This window comes from Acanthochromis polyacanthus, chromosome 12 (assembly GCF_021347895.1).
Source record: "Acanthochromis polyacanthus isolate Apoly-LR-REF ecotype Palm Island chromosome 12, KAUST_Apoly_ChrSc, whole genome shotgun sequence".
NCBI classification, from domain to species: domain Eukaryota; kingdom Metazoa; phylum Chordata; class Actinopteri; family Pomacentridae; genus Acanthochromis; species Acanthochromis polyacanthus.
This window is the reverse complement of record NC_067124.1, coordinates 27,879,151-27,900,245: the sequence shown is the minus strand read 5'-3', so window position 1 is coordinate 27,900,245 and position 21,095 is coordinate 27,879,151. Positions and strand designations below refer to the sequence as shown.

Genomic DNA, 21,095 nt, shown 5'->3' with positions numbered 1-21,095 from the left:
AGTTGCCAGAGTTAGAGCAACCTCCTGTTTCACAGACTCTAAAAATAATCCACACATAATCACTGTTTAAACATAGAAACTCTGCTCTGTACCGAGTTCTTAAAACGCTGACAGCTAGCACTGAAACACAGTCGAGGACAAAGCCTGTCAAACGACTAATGCCTCAATCAAGGACAATCACATGTCTGTGACAGGGATGCAAACTTTCTATTAGCGATAGTCAGCCGCGGTAACAATTGTTGAAATAATGAAAACAGTGGATGGTTTGCCAAATGACAAATAACTTTTGCTGCAACACTGACTCGGTTAAATTAGAAATTTGAAGAGCAAAGTACACACTAGGTTACGCCGCAAATGAGCTGCAACCTTGCACAGTAAATAACCTGCAACACTATTTATCTTTATCATGGCAGTTTGATGTTAAAATCATTCCTACAGCTGATCTACATGATGGAGCGACTTGTTCATTGTAGTTCAGCCACTGGAAACAGCTGCTCAGCTGGAATAGATGTCCACAAATACGGTCGCAGCAACTTTATCAGTTAAAGAAATCTGCCAATATTTCCTGCCACCTCCAAAATGTATTTATATGCTGATCGGCGATATGCTTCATCACATTAATGTTGTTGGAAGCATGTGGTCAGTGTCCTGTTGCACCAGAACATTAGCAACGTCTCTGCTGATGTACACTCAGCTCCCAGCTTGTGTTAGCATTTGAAAATGCTAGTTTAGCATTAGTAGGAGCCACAGGTAGCTTGCTAAGCTGGGGAGCTACCAAATATCTTTTTTCTAACTTGATCCTGCAAAGTTCATCAACACAGCTGCCACAGTTAGCAGATAGACAGCAGGGAGGTGCACTTGTTTTACAGAAAAGAATCAAGTCCTGTTTTCCCAGCCATGTGCACAGACTATGTAATGTAATGTATTTATGTAGTTTCCTATTTATGTGGCCCCACTATTCAGGTGACAAAGTGAAATTTTAAACGTGAGCTGGTTTTCACAAAATGTCTGCACACCATGGAAAAACATTTGAGTGCTTTACAGTGGTTTCCTACAGCCAAATGTGAACTCTTGCTGATAGCCACTGGAGCAAATTAATAACAGCCAAGTCCAGCCAACTGAAATGGGCAGTATTAGCTTTTGAGCACAAGTGTTTATCAAAGTGTCTGAGAGCTGATGTCATAATGCAGCAGAGCATGTAGCAGAGATGCCTGAATTCACTTAGTCCACAGCTCCCTAAAATACTGCGCAGCATGCCACAGGGTCAAACAAAAAACTCATATTTTAGTGCACTAAAAGCTTGTTTGCAAACGAATGTCAGGACAAAAGTTTATATTATGGCCCAAGCTCTACTCCTTACAGTGGCAACAACTTTTCACAGGAAAATGAATACGCCTTAAAATGTATCTTCCTCTCAGACACGATGCTCTCAAACAGGACTGACACTGTGTATAATGTAATGCAGCAGCTGGTGATTTCTGGTATACAGTCACTATGATTCAGCTTCAATTTGTGATGGCCATTTTCCATAATGTGCTGGCTTTTTACCAAATAATTTATTGTCTACAGTGAATAATAGATGGCAGTCCTAAATACGCCAACTTCTGTTAAAAACAGCTGTAAATATTGTTAAATGTGGACTTAATGCAGTGATAATTATTGTGGCTTGTATTTTATCTGCATTGTCCAACTAAAACTATAAATCTTATTTTCTCCTTTTCAGTCTATTAAGGTGGTTTATTAGGGTGTCTATGAAAGTTGGCCTTAGAGGTTCCTGGCCTGTGCCAGGGGCATGTCACTGCAGTCAGGCCCAGTAGTCACCAGTCAAGAAGTGCTAATTAACAGCCACATGAAGCAGGCTGCTGCAGAGAGGGCTTCAGGGGACTGTAAGTGGCATTCCCACATTCCACACAGAGACCACATTACATTGTGCACAGTGTCAGTGCAACAGACAACTGAAGCAGCAGAAAATGTAATGAGGGTATTTGATCTACAAAGTGAGGGAGGGAAGAGGAAGCTAATCTGCCATCAGTGCATTACTGTTTCAGAAATGCGCACAAAAAGAAACCCAAAACAAGCCTGCTGAGCATCCAGTGGGAAGACAGCACAGAGATAGATGAATAAACTGCTTCACTCCATGAATATTATGTGCTAGTTTCAGTATTCCGGACAGCTGCCAACCTGAACTCCAGACTCTGTGGGTGAGAAGTCCGCATTTGGGCCTGGCAGCCTCTTTATCGATTTTTAACCTTTGTCGATTCTTAACCTTTGTCGATGCAAGCCTCTGCATCCATCAGAACACTGCCAACCTAATTATTAGCATTGGATTGGGAAATTCAACCCTAAACTACAAAATATGCATTGTGAGCAACTCAAAAGTAATAATTAAGAAGATTAAGCTCATACTACAGGATTCCCACTTGGATCAGACATGTAAAAAAAAATCAATTCTTTCATTAAAGCCAGACACTTAAGTTAAAAAATTAGGGACAAAGTCATTTCTGATAAAAGGCATTTGTTTTGCATCGGTTCTGGACTCTCTTTAGAACGTGGCATCATATGCTGATTTTTGAGACCCTTGAGCTACTTCACAATGCCAGACAGGTTCTATTTAGTGATGTTTAGGTTCAACAAGCCCAGCAGTAGACAAACATGGGAGTGGCTGCTGAGACTGAATTCAATATTCAAAGCATTCATTTGGTGGGTTTAGTGGTACTTCTTCACATAGGGCAAGTTGAGCTGAACAGAAACCTAAATATTCTGCAATCCTCCACACAACTGAAAAGCCATGACTGACTCAACTGTGACCAACAGTTACGTGACAAAAATTCAGGCAATATTCGGCTGAACTGTAAGCGGTGTTTAAGCAGAACAGATAGGGAAGTCTGCAATCAAATGAGAATCAGAGGAAAATAAATCATACTAGATCAATAAAATAAATGCAACGTGGCTCAGAAACAGTACATACATGGCAAGTTGTTGGTCGATAAATTCAGTAGGGTGAAATGTTTCTCTGGAGTTGTACAGAGTAATAAAAAACTGAAAGTTTGTAGAGGCTGTAAAAATGTAAGTTGTAAAATATCTGTAGCGTGTAGACTCACAATTTTCAGTATAGGTAACCTCTCTAGGTACTTGGGGAAATGTGTGTATTTTGATTACAAATGTTCATTTTTTTGTAAAATGAGAAAAAAAAAATTCAGCTTTGCTTTTTCTTTTATATCTAGTGATGCGAGTCATCATAACTGCTGCATACTGCACAAATTGTAGAGTGCTCTCCACCTGCAGCCATGATTATGCCGTATTCATAGAGATACGGGATTTTATATTGCAGTGAACAATAAGGTTGCTGTGACTAAAAATACCTAGAGGGTTCAGCAGATTTAAAAAATCACCTAAATTGTTTCTAAAGCTGACAAACACTACTTCTAAAAGGTCTCTAGATGTGGTCTTAAATTTGTCCATATACTACCAACCGTTTATGTCACTGGGTTGGCAATGATGCCAAAACATCATTTTTGCTTCGCATATAAACAGTGTGCTTATTGTTACATAATTCACATTTAAAGGCGAGGGAGATGACTACTGCTATAATTTGCATATCAGCCCTTGAGGAAAATAAGACAGTTCTTCGACACTGACTTGATCTTTGGCTGCGCTGTTTTAGAATTAAGTACATTCGTTCCACTCCTGCAAAACAAAGATTGCTCTAAGGAACAAAACAAGCTTTTAAAACTGGAAACAAAATGGATCTTTGAATTCCAAGTACCATGTTATAAGAGGGGACTGATTCAAACATTCGAGATCTACCCTTGCTAAGTCAGCCTGAATATGAAGCCAACCAAGCCCAGTTAGGTCTAAAGCCAGCGGCTAAACAAGCACCCATCACTGCAGGCGGGCAGCACTAATGCTCATGTGAATCCCCACGTGCTGCAGGCCAGCCCATGTACACAGCAGGGCGACTTCACGTCACTCCCTGTGTGATGTCATCCTGGGTGACAAGCTCCTCATTAGGACTGTGTGGGATTACGCCTGCTGTCCGGGATCAACAGGGCAGGGCAGCAGTGACTGATGTCCCTCAGTCTGCACAGGAAACTGCACTTTTCTTGCACAGGCTACAGTGGCAGTCCAGCTAAATCTCATTATTCACCTGACACTGTACTTTGAAATAAACACTGCCCCTCAATCAAATGTTGACTGAAATTCTGCAAAGTTTGTGAATGTATCAACTCTACCAGCTACCTCGACATGTTATCAATTTTTAACTTTCCTCTGAAGCCTCAGGTCAAATTCTACCAGATGTTTTCGGCAGTTTATTACAAATTCAAATCATGTTAGGTTGGATTAAATTATTTTATCAGCTATAAGAAACATTTTGCAAACATAGAACCATATCAGATTGTTCAAGATAATAACAGCATCGTTTCACGAGATCAAAATTGAAGATATTTTGTAGAGCTGCAAGATTATGGGCACTTTGACTGTGACAATTATTTTAATTAGCACTGAGATCTAGTGCTGCACCAAACGATGCGTCGATGAGTCGTCTGAGCACGATACGTCATCAAAAGCGGAAGTGAGCACGCAATGCAACAGAAATTCCCTTCCGACTGGAGCGCGGAACACGGACGAACGTCGGTGCGGCATCGTGCATGTATTATGTATGCACGCCGCAGCGCAGATGTCCACGTTTAGATACAGCTGTATAGTAAACGCTGACATCCATGTTTACGATAGAACGCGGACATCCGCGCTGCAGCGTGCATACATAATACATGCACGATGCCGTGCCGACATTCGTCTGTGTTCCGCGCTCTGGTCGGAAGGGAATTTCTGTTGCACTGCGCGCTCACTTCCGCTTTTGATGACGTATCGTGCTCAGACGACTCGTCGACGCGTCGTTAGGTGCAGCCCTACTGAGATCCCAGTTACATATCGTAATTATTGACTTCGAGACATAATATTTTAGTTTCACTGTTTTCACTTCCATGTTGTGCTACATTTCTTTTCATCAAAATAAAACTCCGAAAAATCTTCACCTGAATTTAGTGCATCTTCTACAGACAAAATGTCAATCAAATTGTACCCAAAGGACCTCATACCTTCAATTTACTGATGTCACCTAAAAAGAGAAGGCCTCAGTCTGGATTCAGTTACTGCAGTTACTCCAACAGCTGTCTGATCAAAAATAACTTTAAGAACAATGAAATGCAGTGTTTTAATGTCTGATTTACCCAAAATGAAAGCAAGTTATTTGACCTGCACAGCCTATTTTCTCTGAGCGAAGCATTTTAAACGTCAGTTTGTCAGTATTTAATTGTGTGAACCTGAAAGCATGACTATATTCAATTAATTATGCAGCCCTAATATCCTGTTTTCAATGACACGGAGACATTATGACTTATTTACCAACAACATGTATCACTAAAAGCAAAGTAGCATTGCTAACAAAACAGATAATGACACAAGGAAAGCACAACAGCTTTTTCTGGTGCTCAACCAACCGAAAAGAATCATGTTATCATACATGTCATAATCTCCAAACTGCCCTGAAGTATCTTGATTGTATTCTAAGGCCAATCTTTACTGCAGAATCATCTATCAAAGTCCCCTGAAATTATTAAAAAACATCAGACACATTATATTTGTGATAATGTACGCTAAAGCAAACAGTATTGAACAAAGCAACAGCACTCACCAGCAGGGATGTGACGAACACAACGGTTGTTGACAAGAACTGCATACTGGCTTTCAAGCCAATATAATCTTCATAAAACTTAAATGTAATTTTTTAATGAGGTAGATATATTATTTCAAAAGCTGTATCTCACAGAGCAGATAGAACTGTTAGGTTCCAGTTAGGTGCCAAGCGCAATCATCATCAATTCGCCACTCTGTGCTGTATGTAGGGGAGGAAAAGGTGAAGTGCAGAAAGTAACTGATACAGCAAGCTCTCGTTACCATAGCTTCTCTTATGGGAGTGGCAACTCATGCTGTATTGGATTATGGCTGCTAGGCTGGCACCACAAGGCTACATCTTCCCTCATATAATGTTCCGCCCTACTCTGCAGTCGCTTCTATTGTATAACAACTGTGTGAGTTATCGCAACGTAATCCCAAAGTATTCAGCATAGGCCTACTGTTCACAGCCTGCTGTTCGAAGTCAGCAGCTGCTGGCAACCAGGTAGATGCCTCAGCTCCACGTTTCTCCACCCTGGCACAAACTGCCCAGGGCAATAGCTGGGTGCTGTGTCACAAGACTGGCAGGAAACCAGCCATGCTGGAGAGGGTGGGGCTCCAAAGAGTTGTATGAGTTGCTGTCTGGACACAGAGACCTCTGTGAGACAAGCCACCTATTGATTCCTGTCTCACTGTAGCAGTGTAGGGACTAAGGTAGTTTTCTCTTTCGTATCACATCTGTTCCTGTCTTAATGAAGTGTGCTGCTCTGAGATAAGGACACAGCTGCATGGCTGTCGGGATGTGGGTTTTATGATGTGTCATGTTTTTTCATTGTGACAATAATGAAATCTGCACAGCACCATAAAACAAGCAGGTTCTACAACTGCCTCATGCCTTCCTGCCTGTTAGAGCCTGCAAATTGACTGGAACATATACACTTGACACAAAAGTCATGTATTTGTCCTACTAACCTCAAGAAGCACTCAGCTACTTACTTATTAATCTGACCATGTTTTAGAGATCCTGTGGGAATAGCTCCATGGCCAAATGGGCCTGGCTCTGTAACTGTAACTGACACTGGATCCCCGACACACATACACACACACACACACACACACACACACACACACACACACACACATGCAGATAGTGAGCAGCTGTTTGGGGGAACCCAGCAAGAGACAAATTTAAATTTTCATACCCTGAGTGTTGCTGAAGCAGCATGGCTACCTTGTGAAACACTATATTCACCAAGGCAGCCAAAACAGCCACAGATGTCCAGCACAAAAACTGTAGGTTAAAGGCATTACAGGAATGAAAGATAGTCACTATGTATAACACAAACCTCTAGTAAAGTATTACTCCAGATCATATGCATTTCCCACTGGAAAGATAAGCAAGTTAAAGTCAGTGTCTTCTTTGTGAAACTCTACATTCAAACTAAAACTAGCTTATGGCTGCTCTACCCTCCTTGTAATGTTTCATAGCAAAGCAGTCTACAACTAATCCTATCAACAACAAGTCTTGCAACTTGAGGATGCCAGCTCCATGACAAATGCTTTTACACAGGCACAACAAATGTCTACCTCTTGTTTATCATTCAGGATTAGGGTGAGCACATTTCATTGTTTTCATCAACCATGCCATCTCATCTGTGTCACTTTCAATTGAGGTTACTTTGAATTGTTTACCACAGCTCATTTGAATATTGTTAGAAATCACTGTATGATACACTGGAAATTACAAGACACTAATTTACATTTGGCTCAATAACAATCAAATTGCAGCAATTCGGTAAGCAACGGCAGGGAAACTACTCCGTTTTACTCTGTGTCATTGGAGGCAGGCTGTGAATGAATTTATCTCATTCCTGTTTTGTGCACCAACAGTCATTTAACAACTGGCTCTTAACACTGTGCTTACACTCTGCTGTTCTTGAGCGGTAAAATGATCCGTCTTTATCTAGTGATATTTTTCCGTTTACACTCTTCCAGTCTGGAATCTGAATTGCATAGGGACGGATGCTACACTCTACTTAATATACTTGCCCTAGGTGCTCAGTGTGCAGCTGTATGCATCAATATAATATGTTCCTTGAAGTGTTGAGGACTTGCATAATGAAGCCTGACAGTGCAACCTCACAGAGACTGTGCATCAGGGTATGAAAATTGCTGGGAGCTCCAGGAACTGACAGGCAGTTTTTATAAATTGATTATCCAAAGAGATGCAATGGTGTGTAAAGAAAAAGTATCTTGTACAACAGACGAATATCACGATGCCAGTTTTTTTTTTTCTCCAAGTTTCCACACTGCTACTGAAGTAACTGTTTCAGTCAGCTGTTTGTGTGTCCAGCATCATCCTGCATGGCCACTGGAAAGTGTGAGTGCAGGTGGAGGAGGGGGGCTGCATCCATTTCTTTTTCCTACTATACAATATCTTGCTTCTAAAAGTTCCATGAACCTATTTACTGGAGCGTGTGTTTCCAGCAGATTGTGCTTTTTAACAACATAAGCAGGACAAGTGCAGCAAAGAACTGTGTCCTACTTTTTATGTTGACTGTCTGTCCTGGTGTCCCTGCAAACAAAAGAGTCCACAAATGCTAGACCTGAATAATTCAAGGTAAAGTGTAACGCAATCCTTTCTCATCGCGGTGTTGTTGGAAATGACGGCAAATAACCCCAGTCCTAGTTTCAAAATGAGCACTGCACCCAGCCACCAGCCACCAGCTCAGGCAGCAGTCTCACATATCTGGCAGCAAGGTTTGGAAGTGTGAGTGTAAACACACTTACTTCTGGCAATTTCCTCTAAGCTGATGCTTTAAGTAAATGTTACATCACACATGCACCTTAAGTAAAAAACAGGCTCTCGTAATCTGGCTCGTGACTGCCAGCACTTAGAAAGCTACCTGGTGAAATTTAGGTTAATTCTAAACGCAAATGCATATATCAAAGGGAAACATAGAGCTGATGTTAACCTTTAAACTGCTCTATTTCTGACAGCTTATAAAGCCAATGCAACGTTCAGCAACCAATCATGTTCGCCAGTTAAATGGTTTTGATGATGACTTGTCCCCAGTGTTGACTCTGACCCAGCTACTATGGCTATGACTATTCTTTGAAACAAAATATCAACGAACAATACACATGCTTACATAAACGCATTTGAGGCGTTCAAACGCATGGGGTTCACGCACCGTGTACACACAACCCACTAACTTTATTGGCATGTATTAGAATATCTAATTGTCGCTTTAGACCCTGCCATACGTGTGCATGAACGCTCATTACGAACAAGTGTTGCATATATCACAGTAAGTATACCGAACCGAAACGTTGGCTAGCAAGTGGCTACTTGGAGCCTGGCTAATCAGCCAGCTAGCACTAGCTAACCGTAGTAGCTGGAGTATCCCTTTACTGCTTACCTTTAGCGGCCTCGCAGATGTTGTTATCATCGTCCCATGTAGTTTTCCTGCGAGTGCCAACTTGTAAATATCATATACGTTTCCAAAATTACCGATTTCTAACTTTTTAGCATCTTCGTAGGTAGAACTAAACGTAAAATCCCAAACCGGACCATCACCGACAAAGTAATTTCTCCAGCACTTACAACAACAACGTCAACCGAAGATTTGATCCCGCCCCTAACAAGATCCACCCAATCAGAGATAGGAGACATTTTATTGACGTCGACACAAGCCAATGGACATGCTGGGGGGCTTTGAGTGATGTTCCCCAGTAGAGTAAGCACCAAATGAGAACGACAGAGCACAAAACAGTCGCTTGGCAATTGGCTGAAGAAAATAAGGGGCCAGGGGTTTTGTCCAAGTAGCCTATGAGTGTGGCACTGGGGCCAGAGTGACAGGTGCTTTGGAGTTGACAAAATAGCTGGGGCGTCACCATCGCCTGGGTGAGGTCATCCAGGATGATGTAAACCCTACGTCATTAGCAAAGCTAAATAAAGCACAACAGGACACAAGTTAACCTTTTAAAAAGTTTAATTTTCCCCAAGTCATATAAAACAAAATACTCAATCAGAATAAAATGCACGCAACATTGAGAAAACAACATTTTGAGGGAATCATGAAAAGCATAAACATGTACTACTGACAGTTGGTGCTGAAACTAAAAAAGTAGTTTCACTAACAGATCCAAATATCTTTGCCTTTTAAGGCTCCATAACTAAGTTAGAAGTAACTGCAAATGGTGCTGTTAAACCAATTTCTTTTGTTATTCCTTATCTCAATATATGCAATCTTACATGTAGATGCCGTACAACTGTTACTCAAAAATATGGTACAAAAATTCCAAAATTAGCTTCTTAGGAGAAGATGAGAAGATGGAAGATGTTAAACTGCTAGTCATAGTGACAGACGCCTCCTCCACTCAACGCCGCCTCCTGTCTGGACTTCTGCTGCGTCTCCGGCCACCAGCCCTGTGCCATGTCATAGTCAACAGGAAAATTTGTTTGTGTTAGGGTGTATACAAAAATAAGAGAACTCTAGTTAACATAAATAGTTACTCTGCCAACATTACAAACATTGCATGCTGTGTGATATAAGGGGAAAAGTCACTGGCAATATCCCTAAGAAATTCTAACCATATCTGTACATACTGCCATATTTTCACAGCCTGCAGTTTGACTAAGTGTAACAATCCCTACAAGTTCCTGCTACTACAATCAAACCTACACAGATACACATGCCACCCTCACCTTCTCTTGTTCTTGGGGGGCCCTCTGACAAATCCCCAGTCAACGCTTATAGGCTGGCCCATCAGGTCCTGACCATTAAGCCCTTCCATGGCTGCCTGGGCTTCTTTGTAGGTCTCATACTCCACCAGTGCATAGCCCTGGAAACAGGAATCAGACACTCATGTGAGTTATTGTGCATTCACGTCTTTGGAATTTATCAGTATCTTGCAATGCAAAATATTTCCAATAAAGCATGGAAAACAGATAGTCTTTTGTTTGACAAGTGAAGCAGCTCTGCTGAAATCACAGTGTGGAGATACTGGGCAAATGCATTTTGAACACCAAATTGTACAAAACAATGTAATTTTTTAGGACTACATTTTTTGGTACAATTCAGTGAAAACACTAAATTGCATGCAACAATAAAGTGAAGTAATCAAAATGTTATCAGTTAGGTGTGTGGTGCAGAAAAGCCATGTTCATCTTCAAACAGTAGTAATGAAAATGGGCATTCTCCCTGCTAGACTGACAAGGTTTAGGGCCAAAGAGTCTTTATTACTTCATAATCTGAACAATGCTGCCACCTAGTGCCTGAGAGAAAAGTTGCCACATGTTGAGTATTTGGGCAACAAATAAAAAACGTGCCAATGTGTTGACTTTTGCAAATCACACCACAGCTGTGAGGAAACGCACTTCTAAGATTACATTTATTGCAAAATCTCTGCTAACTCTTTTTCCATCTCTGCATGCTAGTATCTTTTCCAGTTTGAGCTTCATCATGGGCCAAAAGAAGAGAGGTTAAAACATGAGGAATGTAATTTGTTTACCAGCCATTATCAAGTAGCAGTAACAGCAAAGCAAAGCAGCTTCACACAGAGTATAGTAACTGTCTGGCTTTGTTCAGGTAATTTCTTACAGACAGGAAGGATGAAAATTAAATATTTGTCATTTTACGTTACATAACTAATGTGTTGCACTGTGTTTCCCCAATTTGGCTAGAATTGATCACTTAAGTAACATCAGTAAGTGCGATTCAGAGCAACGACAGCAGTTGTTCAAATTTCTGATTGAGTCAACATGACATTTGGCAATTCTCTCAGTGTCAAAGCAGCCCAAGCATTAAAATGAAACAGACATTCTCATCACTGGATGACATTCTGTTCCGGCTTTGAACTTCTCATAAATGGATGGTGTTGTGGTGGTGTCAGTGAGGGTCAAACAAATATTTTATACTGCCAAGTGTTGTGCAAACAGCAAGAGAACGATCTAACTAAATTCATTCATTACTTTCAACTTCTTCAATTAGCATTGGAAACAAAATCCATACAAGACACATCCTAGTAAAATCCATAACTTGTATCTCATTCACTTTAAAGGAAGAGTGTAACAAAGATATAATATAATGCAGTTGAAACTATTTATTCGATGCCTCTATAATTCGAAAAATGTCAATTTCCTGGCCAGTTTTCCAGTCAACATCTAGTAGGTACACTTCATGATGTTGGAACTAATTTGTTTTTACCACACAGCACTTTTTGCAAATGAAAATCTGCACTGCACAAGTGGGTACCTGTAACGCTGATGCAGAAATATTTTCATCTGTCTAGGGCTGTAAAATTATTTGAACACTAATCATGATCATAATTTCACCGTCCCAGAAATAAACATTATCAACTGTAAAACCTAAGCTTAAAATACTCCTCTGACAGAAAATCGCCCATGTAGATAAAAATCACTTTATTTCAAATTGTGTAAACAAACATTAGAAAGTCTTTTTTCATACTGAGGTAACTTATGGTACTGTACCTGCATGAGCTGCTGCCCTGTCGTAACTTTTTTGGAAGACTAGAGGCTTAACAGCGCACATTCATGTAGCTTATGTTTACTCTTGCCTATATGTGGGGTTTTATGGGAACAATTTTATTAATATTTGTCTCTAGCAGAAGCACTGAATACAGGTGAAAACTATTCAGTCTTATCTTAACGCAAAGATTTGTACATTATCAGGAATGTAGCAGAACATGTGAGTGAAAGCAGTGCACCATTTTTTTAAAATACTAAAGTGTAATAAAAATATTTCTCTAAAATTGCTTTACAATTGTGAATTGTCACCATTGTCAATTTTGTTGACTATTTTCTGAAATAATCAGTTGTTTGATATATAAATTGATGAACAGAATCAATCAACGTCTTCTAAAGCCCAACATTATGTCTTCAAATGTCTTATTTTGTCTGAAACCCAAAGATAGTCAGTTTAATGTCACAGAGGGAGAAAAGAAATATTCACATTTAAGCTGGTACCTGTGAATTTAGACTTTTTTATACTCCTTTAAAAATTACCGAAATTAATCAAAACAATTTAATCAATTATCAAAATAGTTGCCAATGAATCTAACAATCGACAACTAATCCGGCAGTTGTTGCAGTTTTACTTTTAGCATATGGATATTTGTTGTACCTTGAGGTAGCCTGTTCTACGATCAAGGTTGAGATGCAGATTCTTGATTTCTCCAAACTCTGAGAACTTGTCATGGATGTCTTCCTCTGTGGCCTCTTCATGTACTCCTGTCACAAACAGGATCCATCCCTCGACAGCTGCAGCAACAAAAGGCATCAAAGATCAAACAGTGAACCAAACGGCACTTTAAACTAGTAACCAAAATTAAACTTACTGATCTCAAGTTTGTGCCTCTCACGCACTTACGCGGCATTTATTAAAGACCTTGTGGGTATATTAAATACTATATTGATTTAAAAGTAGATAAAGTAGAAAATGCAGTCCCTACAACCAACATTAAAACTGTTTTTCTTTAGATGTTGTTATACTACTAAATTCAGTTTCATGAACTCAAGAAGATGGAAAAACTAGAAGGAAAATGTAACTCCAGTGTAAAAATTGGCCACCCAACTGCTTGTGAAGTCTCAGAACTTCAATAACTTTCAGCCTTAACAGACTCCTTATGTAGAAATAAATAGATCTTATTTAAGAATCCCAGTAAGGCTATTATACTTTCCACATCTGCAAGTGCATGAGGGTCAGAATAAAGAAATTTCTGCCATTTGCCCGAGCCTGTGCAAATCCTCTGTGGACAACGATGTGCAGTCCAAAATTTGTGACTGCACTGCAACTACACTACAAGTGCACTGATGTACATGCTCAACAGTAGTGTGAATGTACAGAACACAAAAACACCGACCGAAATTGGAACAACAATGAGCCAGTGGTGTCCACAGCTGCCGATCTGACTTAGGAATATAAACTAGGCTAAAGTCATGCCAGTGACTCAGAATACACAATGCAACAGCCCTGAAGCTGGCTCAACAAAATGCAATGTAGTTTGCACGTGTGCTTTTCCTGTCATCTGATGATGATTAGAGAGCCTGATGACTATCTCAGATATTTAAGTCTCCTTGAAGAAAGAGTGTTTGTTGCAGAGGTTATATTAACTTCCATTCAATTCAATAACAAACAAAATATGTAGTAAGCCCAGGTGTACCCAAACATTTCCACACGACTATAACTTAATAACTAACTAACATAATTAACAAATGGATACAGATATAACTGAGACTTTATATCTTCGGTATAAAGTGAGGAACTTACACCTCTGAGGTCCTGGCTCATCCCCATCTTGCTCCACTGTATCATAGTCCTCTTTGGTTCTGGACCTGGCTCCTTCCTCTGGATATATCAAGATAGAAAAATATGAAACAGTACTTTCTGTTACAAAGCTAAGGTGAGAGATTAGATCTCAAACCACAGCAATATGTATCAGAAATAACATTTTCTGAATAAGAATATTATTCAATAGAATGGTCGACAGTTTCACTCTGGCCTAAATGGAAGATTGCATGAACCAACAACACAGCAGTGGTAGCTCACCTGAACCAAAGCCTCGCCCTTTCCTCTTCTTGGCTTTCTCCTTCAGCTTGTGGATGCTCTCTGAAGAAGCAGAAATCAACAAGTCAAAGCCTGAGCATGCTGCTGTAACTTCTCACTTCCCTGCGTCCGTACAGCCTGTAAAGTTTCCCAACTAGCAAGCTTACGTTGCTCCATTTATCCAATTTCAGCTCAATGGGTAGATGTAATGCCCTCATTACATTAATCCAGTGATACCTCAAACTGGTTAAAATAAATACGACTTGTGCGCTCAGTGCAGTCCTGACAACTAAAAACAGTGGCTTGCTATATTAGCAGTGAATTAGCGCGTTAGTAGTCGCTAATAATATACAGAGTGCGGTTTAAGTGATACTTAATGTGAGTACTGACCAGTTACTTCAGCTTTTAAACATATTTAAAGCCACATTTTCACCGACTGAAGTATTGTGAACGCTGGATATTATAGGTTTCAATAACCATAGCTAACTTAGCTAACTTGCATTGGGCGATTCAATGAACAAACCATATTAGCAGCCACAGCCATATTAGCCTAGCATTAGCTTGTTAGCATCTCTCGGGCCTATAACCACGCAGTCGCCGCTGTTGTTGCATTTCAGTTTATAATGTGACAGACACTTCAAATTTTCTGCTTATTTCAACGCAGAGGTTATCGATCACCTGACACTACCTGTGCAAAAACGATTCTTACCATCGCCATCCTCATCCATAGGAAAGTCCTCGCCTCCCGCTTCGTGAAGGTCCAACACGTCCGCCATGATGTCTCTGTGTTTGTAGCTGAGCGGCGCAACGTGCGGACGTAAAAAGAGCGCTGAGGCTGCGGATGTTGCCAGGTTGCGTCAAAGTAAGTAACCACAGTAAGCATCATTTCGATATCCTGACTACCATTTCATTTAATGCCACTGTAAGCTTCCATCTTCAACGTTACAGAGGAAATTATTTTACGTTTTACTCCACTATATTTATCTGAGGGCTTTAGTTACTTTTCAGAGGTTAAATTGGGATTTGTGAGAAGGGGAGCCTTGTCCATTGAGGCTGGAGGTCAGACAGTAGAGACAGTTCCTTTTTCAAATGTTCCAATGAAAATTGTACTTTTTGTGTTCTGTATGTGTGAATTGTGCAGAATGACAAAGAAAACAAGAAGTGTCTGGACTGAGATGTTGCACTAAACACTAAGTTCCATTCTGGTGTTGTGATATTTCTGAGTTTAATTTCTGAAAATAAATCTGTGCAAATAGTCAGACACCAATGAGACTCTCATTTTTCCAGTTTTAAATGAATTGGAAGGGAAGCAACAAGAAATTTCCCCTCTGTGAAGCTTGGGAAGTTTTAGAGAACAATAGTACGTCATTCTCAAATATACAGAACTTTTTCCCGCATACACCTACATTGATTTATTTAGTGCATGACAGATTAAAAAAGAAGATTTTAAGAGCTATGTTAGTATTTCAGTAATGCTGTGACACTGAAGGAGATCGAGCTCAACTCTAGTAAATATTTCCACTGGTTACTTTAAAGATATATATTCGTCATGATAGATAATATAGTGCATTTTTAAAATACAGCATAGTAATAATTAAACCAGTGGTTTCTAATCTTTTTGGATTCTTCAAAGCAGCAGTGTCCAGTCAGTCTCACATTTCAGATGTCTATGAGTTGCTTCAGGGTTCAGTTTTAACAAACGTTCCAATTAATTCCAAATTAGGTTACACAGGACACATCAAAATAAACACCATTAACATTAATATGGAACATTGAAATGGACAATTAATCCCACTGAGTATATATAAATTCAATTAAATAAAGCAGTAAATGCGAAATAATATGTTAAAGAACTGTTTCTTATTAAATTGATGCTGGAGACCCAGTTGTAAGCACCATGTAATTATAGACCCAACACTTATCTCCAGCTACATCGTCCATCTTTTAGTTAAAAGGCTGTGAGCCAAAGTCAGTCAGAGTTCTTCAGTGTAATTGGATGACTTATTGACATTATCACAACTTACTGTGCTTGTATCCACGTGCCAAAGAATATCTGCAAGAGTCTGTCAATAATATCTGCTGAATTAGATTTTATACACTGATCTGCTCCCACTGTCACCCAGTGATTATTAAAATAAGATATGATGGGCCATGCTGCAGAAAATGTGATTACACAGACATTCAACATTATAGATACCTGACACAGGAGGTTAAGATGTATTTTACTCATATAATATTGATTCCTTTTCTTACACTTACCAGTGTGCAGTGCTTTTGGGTTCCTGTAAACTTAAAAACCAATGTGAAATGGCAATTTTTTTTCACGTTGGCTTTGTTTTAGCAAGTTTATGTAGCCATAAAGTGATCAGAGATATGTGTGCATCATAAAAGGTCATTTGTTGGGGCCTTTTGCAGATACAATATTCTTTCTGCAACTTCCAGACCTGGGATTCCCATCGTCCTACCTGCTGGACCACATTTTTATTATCTTATTCTTAACCCCAGCAGAGGGCAGTCATGGATCCACACAGACTCTTTGCTCATGCATTGAGGCGTAAGGGTCTATCAAGCACTATCCTAAGAGTTTCAGTAAAAAGTGTAGTATCTGATCTGACATGTATTACTTAGTAAGTTAGTAGAATGGAATCTGTTTTGTCTGTTGTAGTATCTGACCAGTAACTTGTGGGAAAATATATACTGACAGTCAGCAGAAACTTTGAGGTAGAAATGTATGCAGAATTCTACTTGTAGGGGGGTTGTAATTATTCATTGAGGATTTACTGATGATCTAGTGCCCTGGTAGTTGAGCTAATGATGAGTTGTCATTTTGTCATGATTCATTGCACATGGGTTGGTCACTTTGCAAAAGTGAACCAAATACACGCCAAGCAATACTCAGTGAGTATCTGCACAATTTGAGAATGGGTTTTGAAGGCCTATATAAAGGCCCAAAAAAGGCCACCGTTGTTAGTCCAGTGAACAGCATCATGCCGCGTCTATCACATGAACAACGTCTCCGGGCACTGGGTATGGTGGAAGCCGGTTTGAGCTACAGTGATGTAGCCAGGCGTATGGGGGGTTCCCAACCCACAATCAGAAGCCTGGTCCAAAGCATGCGCCGACGGATTGCTGCCTACATCGAAGCAAATGGAGGCCATACTCGGTATTGACTGTTGTGACTTTGTGTTTGGCAGGTGCCGTTTTCTTTTGTGAAATTCTTTATTTTGAAATCATTCTTGAAACTTTAGATTTTTGTTTCTGTATGCCAATATGCTAAACAAATGATTCATATGAAGAAAATCCAGTTTCGGGCTTCAAAATAAAAATTATGTTGAAAAATATGGTCTCAAAGTTTTTAATGACTGTCAGTGTACATTTCCTTTTTCCATATGTAAGCAGGTGGTTTCTGACCGGAGATGTGTGTCTCTGTTTTGGTTTGGGAATGTTTATGTTAAAGTGGCTTCTGTGCCTGGGAGATCATAAAGTGAAGTGGGGCCTGTCATTGAAGGGAAGCCATATGTTATGTTTGGTTTCTATGCATGGACCGATATCAGTGAGTGCCTTCTGTTATTCTAGAAGAGAAACTCTGTGTTATGTTGATTTAGGGGTGCATCCTGTTTTAACCAAAGTCGCAGATGTTGAGATCATATCCTTCACCAGAAGGGTATAAAATGACCACCAGATGTTCGTATTGGCTGTGAACTTCCACAGGCAAACCATGGGGCCTGTTCAGATATTGTCTCTTTTTTATAATAAAATTGTATTAGAAGCAACAGTGTCACCGGACGTGTTATTCAACATTGGCACATCTAAGAGAAACCACGACTAAAGCAACTGAACTTCTTTTTATTTCTTGAAGATATTTTACCTTTCATTAAAAAATTACCCACCTAAGCAATGCAGGTCAAGCAACACCCCATCACCCCATGGCAACAGTAGTCCTTGATGCCACTTACCACCCTCAGCAGGTCAATGCACCCCAACACGCTGCAATAACTGCTCATGAGTGGGTTGGGGAACACGACAGAGTGAAGCTGTTCACCCGGGTTCCACACTCCACAGATCCAAATCTTACTGAGCATTTGCGGGATGTGCCAGGATAAGCCTGTTGTAGGTCGGTCCCAAACCGCAACCCACAGGACCCACAGAATTCACTGCCATTGTCCCGGTGCCATAGGACATCCTCAAAGGTCCTGTGTCCATGCCCAAATGGGTCAGAGGAGTTCTAGCAGCATAAAGGGGACCAACACAACAAGGGCGTAGGTTTGGTCTCAACATTGGTAGGGACGATATAACAGTATAACCTGCATGTACACTTTTTGCTGGGGACGGGGCATTAATAAGACCAAACAGATTGGATGAACGGGGGTCAGGGCTACATTTCATATGAACCTAATTAATTGATAAGGTAAATGATGAATGCAAAATAAATCTGTATTGACTTATACTAACTTTCATGTGTATTGGTTCAGGTGATAGTAATTAAATACATTTTAATTAATAAATAAATGCACTAATAGGTATTTGGTTTCAAAAGTGTAAAGTCACAACATGCTCTAGCCTTCTTTCCTTCTAAACCAGGCCGTTTACAAGAAGAAAAGCAACAGCATGTGTTTGTTTTTTTTGTTTTTTTGGACTGTCAACACTTTCCTGTGAAACACAGACTGGGACCTCTCTCTCTAAGCAGCTTCTTGCTCACGTTTTTCTGGTTCTATATTTTCCAGCACAGTTAACTACATTTCTCACAGTTTAATTAACGTTAACAGTAGAAAACACATACAGGAGGACAATTCTCTCTAAGCAGCTTCCTACTCGAGTTTTGCAGGTTAGCAAGTTCACACAGTTTAATGTTATGCTAACTCTGATGCAGGTCGGACTTTCAGTAGCAACATTAGTGGTGTGTTCCCCACGTCCACAACATTGACGTCTTTTTACATTACTTACAGTGTCGTCTGCTGCTGCTGCTGGCCGAAAAAAACTTGTAATATCCCTCCTCTTCGAAGGGGGCGGAGAAGGCGGCATGTTTATTTCTTGTGTATTTCTGTCGGGGCTGTGTGAGTGTGCGTGTGGGTGGCGGGGGGAGGGGTCAAGTCATCAGCCAATCAAACGCACGTTTGATTGGACCGGCACATTCAGCAAGTGAAAAGGGGTAAATGTAAGTCTGAACCTGGTCTGAACATAATGAAAATAATTCACTTAATAATGGTAGGGTCAATTCTATCCTTACAACATATGGGAAGACAATCAAAATTACCTATATAGCTGAACTCATTATATAATGCAAATAAGGTTGCTTAAAAGTTGGTGGGGACAATTTGACCCTCTTGAAAAGTTGGTAGTGTTATGTCCCTACCGTCCCTATGCAAACCTACGCCCTTGCAACACAATATTAGGCAGGTAGTCATCGTGTTATGCCTGATCAGTGTATAATTAGTTATTATCTACACCTGTCTAAATTGCACATGTCAACAGGCTAAATTTGGCTTCAGAACAGGCTACAGCTAGCCTAGCCACGCTAGACCCAGGTCTGATGACGCAAGGGTCTAGGAATTCTCGACAGGGAGGGAGGCGGGCTAAAAGGTTGGCTGTGTCCGAAATCGCATACTAACGTACTACTCATACTAAGTGTGACATCAAAATAAGTATGTAGTGCATTCACATTAGATAGTATGAAAAGACTGAGTACGCGAGAAATATCCGGATGTATACTATATCCAGAAAATTTTTAAGTATGCGCGGTGACCACACTAGTCATACTCAACCGCCCCATAATGCTTTGTGAGCTATCCACCGAAATGCAAGCCTCCGCAGGATATGTGGCCGGACCGGGGCGATTTTTATTTTATTTTATGTGGTTAAGTAGTCATCCTAATCACCCCACAGATTTGAGAAATAGGCGTTTTCTGACCAACGTTTTAAATTTGTCAGACGCCTCACAACGTGCTACTGAATGCTAGCAGCTAGTTGCAGCAGCTCGCTTTGCATACAGAACAAGTAGCAGCTACCTCCAGTAGCCTGCAGCTACAATTGAAACGATTCGCATAATCTGGCTAATAACTGCATGAGGAGTGCCGGCTTGAAATTGCCACATTAATTATGCGACTGTTTGTTAGCGTAAAATCGACCTGAAGCCGACATTCAGCAGAGATATTTGATAGCTGTACTTCCGTTTTTTGTCGTCGGAGGTTTGAAATGCATTATGGGAAACATAGTAATATACTACAGTGTGAACGGTTGGCATTCTAATCATACTTATAGTACGTAGTATACATTATATACTCATTGAGTATGTAGTATGTAGTACGTTAGTATGCGATTTCGGACACAGCCGTTGTCTTTCAAATCACTCTGCAGCAATTGGGTAGGTATACAACCAATCAGCGCAACAAATAGGCTGACGTAGTTCCTAGAGAAATCAGAGGATGCGGGAGTTCGGTGAAGCCTTATTTATATAGTCAATGGGTGAAGCTCAAGTATATTACAGACATGTTAACAGAAATCTTTAAGGGCTGTGGCCAAAGCCGAGTCGAAAGATAACAGCCATCTTCTTGTCTATCCTTGTTTCTATGGTTGTTTCCGGTTGTTTCTGTCAGAATCGTCGCACCTCTGTCATCACTTAGTTACGCCCGCCTTCTGACTCTACACTTAATGGTGATTCATCGGCCAGTTTTAGGAGCATCCAACCTCGAGGCTTACCCAGGGTAACTAGACCGACCCTGGCAGAGAATTAAATTCGTTGCCGGGGGTTGTCTAGCGCAGCTAGGCTAGGCTACAGCACTTTGAGATCAGAAATCTACACTTACAGATTACAATGTTGTCCTCTAGTGGTCAGTGTCAAAAGTACCACAT

At 40.4% G+C, this 21,095-nt stretch overlaps 2 protein-coding genes across 2 annotated transcripts in view; both read right to left on the bottom strand.

Annotated features, from left to right (window-relative positions):
- The window catches only part of otud7b (OTU deubiquitinase 7B), a 36,648-nt gene extending 27,343 nt beyond the window's left edge, over positions 1 to 9,305 (bottom strand). Inside the window, 1 exon segment of the mRNA XM_022190461.2 lies at positions 9,099 to 9,305. The gene's annotated coding sequence lies outside the window, so the exon portion shown is untranslated.
- A 348-nt stretch (positions 9,306 to 9,653) lies between these two features.
- Positions 9,654 to 15,098, bottom strand: rbm8a (RNA binding motif protein 8A). Its single transcript, XM_022190458.2, has 6 exons — positions 14,956 to 15,098; positions 14,250 to 14,309; positions 13,971 to 14,048; positions 12,825 to 12,961; positions 10,388 to 10,524; positions 9,654 to 10,108 (listed from the first exon to the last, which is right to left on the bottom strand). Exons 1-6 carry the CDS (start codon positions 15,020 to 15,022, stop codon positions 10,060 to 10,062), a joined length of 528 nt encoding a protein of 175 aa, XP_022046150.1. The 5' UTR covers positions 15,023 to 15,098; the 3' UTR covers positions 9,654 to 10,059.
- Between the last annotated feature and the right edge of the window lie 5,997 nt (positions 15,099 to 21,095).